Source organism: Crocuta crocuta, unplaced genomic scaffold (genome assembly GCF_008692635.1).
Source record: "Crocuta crocuta isolate KB4526 unplaced genomic scaffold, BGI_CrCroc_1.0 scaffold839, whole genome shotgun sequence".
In the NCBI taxonomy this organism is placed as follows: Eukaryota; Metazoa; Chordata; class Mammalia; order Carnivora; family Hyaenidae; genus Crocuta; species Crocuta crocuta.
In genome coordinates, this window is record NW_027529590.1 from 44,734 (window position 1) to 53,280 (window position 8,547).

The following is an 8,547-nucleotide window of genomic DNA, read 5'->3' on the forward strand; positions in this document are numbered from 1 at the left end:
AAACTGGCATCCCATCACGGGAGCCGGGGCAGGCGGGCAGGGGCCCCCGAAGGCCGTTAGCGAAGGGCAAGGAGTGCATCTGTTCGAGCCTGTGATGGGCTGAATGGCAGCCCCTGACAGGTCCTAGTCCTAACCGCCAGGAACTATGAATGGGACCTGATTTGCAGATGCAATCAAGTCATGACGAAGCCGTGCTAGGGGCCGAGGACCGCGGCCGGGGGAGACGCGGCCCTGCATCGGCATGCCTCCCTAGGAAAGCCCGGTGCGGCCGAGACTGCCTGGTTCAGCCATCAGCAGCCCCGGGCCCCCTCCTCCGCTCACCAGGAGCACTTCCTAAGAGGCCTCCAGGTGTGAATCCTTCCTCTGTCCCTCTAAAACGCCCACATACCTCCCACCACCCAGGACAGTCTTCCTCAAGGACTTCAGAGTTGTTCCTCGGAAATGGACTCGTCGCGAAGGATAGGGCCTCCGAGCGCCAGGCTCTGTGCGGGATGCGATGCTAACGTCCGAAACCGCCAGCTGGCCTCACGCATTCATGCTGACCCATGCCGTGTGAGTTTTCGCTTGACCCCCAGCTCACTCCCCCTCCACTCTCCTCGCTCTTTAAGTTGCCAGTCACCTCTGCAAATCACAGTGGAGCTCAACTCTCCCCCTGCTGCCAGTAATTCCCAGCTCAACCTGTTCTCACCACGGTCACTAACGTCCAGACGCATTTCTCTCGGATGCTGGCGTCTTCATGAGAGGAGGAGAGACACACGGACACATGGGGAGAAGCCCAGGTGGCCACAGGGACAGGCGTGGAGCGACGTGTCTACGGGCCACAGGAGGCACAGCCGAGGCTGGGAAAGCAGCCTGGCCTAGGTTCTCCCACGCAGACTCCAGAAGGCACCGACCCGGCCCAGACCTTGCTCTTGCACTTCTGGCGCCTGGACTGGGAGGCAGTACAGGTCTGTATCTTAGAACCGCCCAGCCTGTGGCCCTTTGTTATGGTGGCCCCAGGGACCTGGCACACTTCCCTGAGGGCCCTGCCGGGCGTCTGCGCTGACAGCGTGATTGCTGGTGGGGCCCCGGCTTCACATCCGGGGGGCAGAGACTGAGGATGTGAGGTCAGCCAGGCGGGAGCCCCGGGCCCACAGGACCGACCCCCACTCAAGTTCCCGGACACCAGCGCTCAGGGAAGCTTCCCCGGCGGCGGCACCCCCCACCCCATCCCGGCGCGCACGGTCACGCGTCACTGTGACACAGACCACACCGCCCCACGACCCCGCTGGCCGGGGACCTGGAAGCTCACTCCTGGCCTCTCCCGGAGCCTGCCCTGTGCCCCTTCTGTCCCCGCTCATTCCAGCCTGTATCCTCTCACTGTCATTAGCCATATCAGCCATAACCACGAGTGTGACGGCTCTGCCAAGTTCCGGGGCCGTCCTGGTGAAGCATCAGGGACCCCTGACCCCGGGCACCCTCTGGGAACGCTGGCATCCCCGTGGTTTCCAGAGCACAGGCGGCTGGTGTCACAGGCTCCTCGGGAGCTCCCCCCACCCCGCCCCTCTGGCTACCTTCTGGCATCTCTTCAGATGCTCCACCTCCTGCAGGGCCTGCTCCCTCTGCCTCCTCAGGTCGAGCTTCTCCAGGCTCAGTCTCTCCACCAGTTTCCTGGCTTCCTGGAACTTCTGCAGGAGGAACTCTTTCTCCTTCCTCTGGCTGCCTTGGAAACGCTGCAGCTCCTCACAGCGCTCCCGTAGCATCTGATTGCTCTGTCGGATGGCATCTGGCGGTGGAGGAGACAGAGGAGACGTGAGAGCGGGCGGGCGGCCCGTCTTGGCACCTCCCCCCCCACCCCCGGTGCAGCCTCTCACACAAAGACGCCTTCAAAGCGGTTCCTCTTATTTTGCATCATGCTTTCAGAATCAACAACGCTGATGACAAGCACCTAAATTTCCCCAAAAAGATACTAAAAACATCAGCTTCAATGTGGCCCGGTTCCAGGCACGCCTGCACTGCACCCCCCTTCCGCAGGGCGCTCAGTCACAGTCTTCGGCATCGGGGAATCCTAACCTGCCTGCGGATTCTGGGAAGGCTGCCAGGGGGAACCTCCCTGTGCCATTACCAGCTGCAGCCTGGGAGGGTCAGGTTTGCAGGTGGCCTCCCTGAGCCTCGCTGTCCTCACATGCATGTTCAACAGGGATAACTGCACCCAACTCACAGGGTGGGGAGGGTCAAATGAAAAAGTGAAGTGCCCAGGGCACAATAAACATGCAGGAAACAGCCAGCCCCTCTCCCCCAACCAGGCTGAAGGATGAGCATCTGCAAAGGCCAGGCAGGCAGCAGAGGCTGAGGAAAGGAGAGCCACACATCCACGGACACCCCAGGCAGAAGGCCAGTGACGGGTGACAAAACTGATGAGTGACATGCGAAGGTTCTAGCAACTACAGAACCATAAAAGATAGGAACAGGCAATAGCTTCCTGTCACCTTCCGGTGAAAACCTTTGACAAGCTAACTAGTGCCTCCTGATGGAACATTCTTTCACTCAAACTACAGTGGCTTCTGAGCCTGGCTCCAGAGCCACCTCGTGCCCTCCTCCATCCCCATGTGACTACTCTGCAGCGCCTCCAGCCTCACTCGCCCGCCTCCACCTGTTGCAATCCTGCTCGATTCCCCACCTAAGGCTCAACTCATGCGCAACTTCTTTTTCTACCAAGGTAAAATTCATGTAACATCAAATTCATCATTGTAACTTTTAAAGTATACATTGAGTGGCTTTCATGTATTTACAAAGCTATGCACCCATCACCTCTAGCTAGTTCCAGAACATTTCCACACCCCCCAAAATACCCATATCCACTGGCAGTCCCTTTCCCATTGGCCCCAGCCTCTGGCATCCACTTATCTGTTCCTGTCTCTGGATTTGCTCCCCCTGGACATGTTACAGAAAGGCACTCCTACAACTAGGTTAATGCAACTTCTTCCGTAACGTTTCTCAAACATTCAAGGGAAGTCTGTGCCCTCTCCCTGCCCCCTCCTTCTTAGACACAATTGGGGCACCGTTGGGGAGCAGACACTTTCAGGGCCCCGTGGTTTGACCCAGGACCTGACACAGAGCACCCATTTAACAGGAATGTGCAGAGGCGACGCCATGTGCAGCTAATACACTGAGCAACAATGGGTCAGGTGCACAGAAGGAGGCCGTGCAGCTTCAAGGTCTCTACCTGCTACTAAAGCCCAAGCTCCGTGGGTGAGGGGCCACTGGTGCCATAATCCCTCTACACCCACTTTGACAAACTCACCCCCAACGTCCTCCTGCCAGAGCGCCCTCCTGGGGACCAGCAGAGACCACACATGTAGCTGTGGCAGGTGAGCTGTCTCCCCACCCCCAACTTGGCTGCCAGCTCTATGTGACCCCAACACAGCAAGGCATTTGACAACATTAGGGACACTGTTCACTGTGATAACTGGAGGAGTGTAAGTGGCATCTAGGGGTAGATGCGGGGGATTCTGATCAACACCTGGTCACACCAGGACAGGCCCTTGACGTCTAAGCGTGATTACAGGCAGCGGGGAGCGGGGGAGCAGGTGCTGTCACACAGCAGGGCTGAAATGCGCCCCACCCAAGGGCAGCCACCCTGCCTGAGAAGCAAGGTGCAGGCCCCTGGGACCTGGAGAAGCTGCCCCACGATGTAACTGAGGACGTGGCAGGTGAGCGGGTGGGGGCGGTGATGAAGACAGGAACCGTGGCAGGTGAGCGGGTGGGGGCGGTGATGAAGACAGGAACCGCCTGGTTCCCGGAGCCACCGCCTGGCCTGGGGTAACACCTCTGCACCAGCACCAGCGGGAGGGACCAGAAATCCCCTCTCCCACAGCAGCCCGCAGGCCCTTCCCCGGGCAGGCCCCGCCTCATTCCCAGGACAGGCCACGCCCCCCTCCCCAGGTCAGACCCCGCCTCATCCCCAGGACGGGCCACGCCCCCTTCCTGGGAGCCGCGGGACCACTCCCACCATAGCCAGCGCTCCGTGATGGATCAGGATCCGGCAGAAAAGCCCGGCCGGCCACGTCGGCCCAACTTGGGACAACGCAGGACCCTAGCTTGGGCTCCAGAGCTCCCAGCAGGGTCAGCCTGCACCGCTGTGCAGCTTCTCCCCGAGCCCACCCCTCCTTCTTCCCAGTCCTTCCCTTCTCTTCCCTTCCCTAGGATTGGTCCTACGTATGCGCACTCTAAATAAACGTCCTGCACGTTAATCTATACCTCAGAGTCCGTTTTCAGGAGATTCCCACCTGAAATAAAAAGGGAGGGTGGCTGAGTCTGAAGCACTAGCTGCCTCTCAGGTGTTCCCCCAACCCAGACCCAGTAAAAGCAGAGGCACAGGTCAGGGGAATAAGCCTCCCCCGCCAACGGGGCTGGGCCCTCTGACGCGTTACTCCGCACACCTGCTATCCCCCTCACCTCGGAGCTCCTGATTCTCCTCCAGACAGCGTTGGAAGGTCTCAGGAGTGCCCTGCTCCGAAGGTAGGTGGGGCATAACTGGCTTCCCCAGAGAAGACTCTTCGCCCAGCACGTCCTGGTCCCCTGCCGGGCCGCCGCTGGGCTGCACCATCTCACACAGCTGACTCTTCCAGGGGGGCCTGCTCATCCAACAAGTCAGGATCTGGAGGAGCGAGGCAGCAGAAGTGTCGCAGGAGACCCGCGCCGAATTCTCTTACCTCGCAGGAGAGGGGGCGGGGTCTGTGCAGGAGTTCCGCGGCCACACCCTAAGTGGAACACCCGGCACTTTACCGGGTGTGATAGGGCGCTACAAGGGGCTTTTCAGTCTAAGACGGGGCACATACTTTCATCCCAAAGGGAGGTGCAGGCCCCATGAGGGATTTGAAAGGCCAAGGTTCAGCACGTGTCCTAAACTCTGTCTAGCACCTATCTGCACGCTGTAAGCTGATATTAAGAATTTAGGGGTGCCTGGGTGGCTGGCTCGGTTGAGCGTCAGCCTCTTGATTTCACCTCAGGTCATGATCTCGAGGTTCATGAGTTCAAGCCCCACTTACAGCATGGACCCTGCCTGGGAGTCTCCCTCTCTGCCTCTCTCTCCTGCGCTTGCTCGCTCTCAAAATAAACTTTTTTAAAAGTTCCCCAGAGAGTGGAAATTGGGGAGAGGATTGTTTTTGTAGGAGGTGTCAGTGTGCGGTGACCCCTACCTGCTACACACACCCCCCCCCCGAGCAGGAGTGAAGGTGTTGGCCCCTTACCAAGCGTAGTGGGTTGAATGATGGCCCTCAGCAAGGTATGTACATGTTCTCACTTTATTTGGAAAAGGGGCTTTTTGCAGATGTAAGAAAGTGAAGGATCCTGAGATGAGATCGTCCTGGATTAGAGTGGCCTTAAATCCAATGACAAATGTCCTTATAAGAGACAGAAGAGAGACACAGAGAAGGCCACACCACAACAAAGGCAGAGAGTGATGTGGCCACGAGCCAAGGAATGCCTGGAAGAGGTAAGAAGGATTGTCCCCTAGAGCCTGCAGAGGGAGTGTGGCCCTGCAGAGCCCCTGATACTCGGGAGGTGGCCTCCAGAGCTGGGAGAGGAAAACTGGCTGTTGTCAGCCACTCGGCTTGTGGCCATCTCTCACAGCAGCTCTGGGAAATTAAGCCATGGAGTAAAAGGGGGTTCAAGGACACTGCTCAGAACCTCATAAGCGTTCCCTGGAGCTGAGGGCGAGTCGGCCACGTGGGGCGGCACTAGCCTGGAGCCCTGATAAATTCTGCCCAAGAAGACAAGCCGCCTGGAGGAGGAAGCCAATCCCAATTTCCAGGAGCAGGCCTGCACCAGAGAGGACGGCTTTAACACCGAATCAACCAATACCCTGCTGCTGCTGCTGCTGCTGCTGTTGCTCTCCCGGACGCCCCGCTGAGCCACCAGTCCTCCCCTCAGCTTCCAGAAAAGCCCACTGTCCTGGTTTCCTCCTACCTCACTGGCTGCTCCAGCTCAGCCTCTTTCACTGGACCCTCCAAGCCACAGTGTCATGTTGTGGTGCCCCAGAGCTCTGTTCTGGGGTGTCTTCTCTAACCTCGGGCACCCCAACACAGAGTTCATTCAGCCTCTCGCTTTAACCCCCATGCTCTTGCTGACGACGCCCAAACCCAACATCTCCACTTGGGTATCTATCTAGTAGCGCTCTCAAAACTAACCTTAAAATTGCACTCCCGAGAGTCCCCAAAAGCCAGTTCCCTCCACAGCTCTCCTGATGGTCAGCAAATGGCAAATCCATCCTCTGGCCACCAGGACAGAAACCTTGGAGCCCCTCTGGACTCCCGCATCTCACAGCTCACATCTAACACGTCAGGAAATCCTGTCAAAATGTATCCCAGAATCTATTTGCTGACACTGAGCAATTAATGGTCACTATTGTAGGTGTGATGGTGGTATTGTGTTTATGTTTTTTTCATCCTTTCTTAGAGATGCATGCTGAAATACTTCCAGGTGAAATTATACAGTGTCTGGAATTTACTGCTAGATATCTATCTCCCCGGGAGAAACAAAAACACGTGCACACACGCAAATGCTCCCAGCAGGATTACTCACAATAGCCAAAGAGTGAAAATGACCCAAATGTCCGTCAGCTGATAAGTAAACAAAATCCAGTACATTCACATGCCAAAAAATGGACAAGTCTTGCAAACATTACACCAAAAGAAGCAACTCACAAAAGACCACACGGCGTGTGATTCCATTTATGGGAAATGTCCAGAACAAGCAAATCCGTAGAGAAAGAAAGATTGGTGGATGCTTAAGACCTAGGAGATATGGGGTGATGAAGGTGCTAGCTAACAAGGTGCGGGGGTTTTCTGGAGTCATGAAAATGTTCTGGAACGAGAGTGGTTATGCTTGCACTACTCTGGATATACTATAAACTAGGGAACTGTATGTTTGAAATGGGTGAACTGCATGGTATGAGAATTGTCTCAAGGCCATTATTGGAAAATAATAATGATGAGAGATGAGTGAGAAGTATGAATTAAACAAATGTAGCCATGGGGGCGCCTGGGTGGCTCAGTCAGATGAGCACCCGCCCGACTTCGGCTCGGGTCATCATCTCACAGTTTGTGAGTTCGAGCCCCACGTCAGGTCTGTGCTGACAGCTTAGAGCCTGCTTTTGACTCCGTGTCTCGTTCTCTCTCTGCCCCTCCCCCACTTGTACTCTGTCTCTCAAAAATACATAAATGTAAAAAAAAAGTTTAAACAAAAGAAGCCATGAGTTGACAACTATCAAAGCTGGGAGGTGAGTACATGGAATTTACTACACTATTCTTTCTACTTTTGTACATCTTTGAAATTTTTCATAATAAAATGCTCAAAGCCCCACCATCTCTCACCTGGATTACTGCGATAACCTCCCGCTTCTACCCCCTGTCCCCTATAATTTGTTCTCACAGGAGCCAGATTGGCCTAACAGGTAATTCTGATCATGTCCCTCGTCTACTCTGTTCCCTACCACAGTTCCTCATTGCTCTTTGTGTAAAAGCCAAGGTCCCTAAAACGGCCTGCAAAGCCCCGAGCTATCTGGTGCCTCACTGCTTCCCCTCCAAGTGTTCTCCCTTCACTCTACTCTAGCTATGGTGGCCTCCTTGCCGTTCCTCGAACATGACAGGATGGCTCATCCATCCCCAAATCACAGAAACGGTTTGAGGTCAGGTGGACATTAATCGTTTTGCAAAGTGAGGCACATGAAGTAAGATACGTAGCTGCCAAACTATACTTGAGGCCTTTATAAAGAACTTAACCTCCAACGCAGTCAAGTTAGATGAACAGAAATAGTCTCGGAACTAGAATAGTTATCCGCGAAGCAGGGGTGTGGTCAGACCCGACGGCGGCGGAGGGAGAGGCGGAAACAGTCCCGCTCGCCACCAAGGTAACGTGGCCCCTGCATCGGCCCGCCTCGGCCGGTGCGCTATAAGCAGGCAGCAGAAATGGGCCGGGGCCCAAAAGGAAGGGGAAGCCTGGATGTCCGGGAAGTCTCGGAGGCAGCGGAACACCCACCAAAAGTACCCTGTCTTCGGGAAGAGGACCGCACCTGTCAGCAGAGTCGGTCCAACGTGAGAAGGGCAGGAACGGAGAGCCACGAGCACTCCTCGGGCCCCGGCGCTCAGAGAAAGTCCGAGTTCTGCGGTCACCCTTCCCTTCTCCCGCTGCCGAAATTCACACTTCCGGCTTCCGGTGTCGTAGCTGTGAGATCCGGAAGTAAAACACATAAGCCCCGCCCCTCCCAAGAGCCGGCAGAGATGTGGCAGAGGCTGCTCCCGAGGGGAGCCCGAGCCCGACAGCTTTGGCCGGCGTACAGGACGCTCCCAATGATATGCAGCACGTGGTGCTTTTCGGGGCATCGCGACCCACTCTCGCCCTCGTCTCTCGGACGGTGGCCTCCAGCCTCCGGGCGCTGGGCCGTCCCGCCCCCGCTGGGGGAGGAGCTTATAGGGGGCCTACTGGCTGCAGAAGGTCCCGCCCTGGAACAGGGTCAAGGAGGTGTGGCCACACTGCCGGCGGAAGTGGGCCCCTCCGCGAGGTGGC

The 8,547-nt window shown here is 56.6% G+C and overlaps 1 protein-coding gene across 1 annotated transcript in view; it reads right to left on the reverse strand.

Annotated features, from left to right (window-relative positions):
• IKBKG (inhibitor of nuclear factor kappa B kinase regulatory subunit gamma) overlaps nt 1-8,229 on the reverse strand; it is a 16,039-nt gene extending 7,810 nt beyond the window's left edge. Inside the window, exons 1-3 of the mRNA XM_077761740.1 lie at nt 8,054-8,229; nt 4,438-4,639; nt 1,554-1,765 (exon numbers count right to left, since the gene is read on the reverse strand). Of these exons, the coding sequence (XP_077617866.1) occupies nt 1,554-1,765; nt 4,438-4,624 (399 nt within the window). The 5' untranslated portion in view covers nt 4,625-4,639; nt 8,054-8,229. The remainder of the gene's footprint in view (nt 1-1,553; nt 1,766-4,437; nt 4,640-8,053) is intronic.
• Nucleotides 8,230-8,547: the final 318 nt, after the last annotated feature.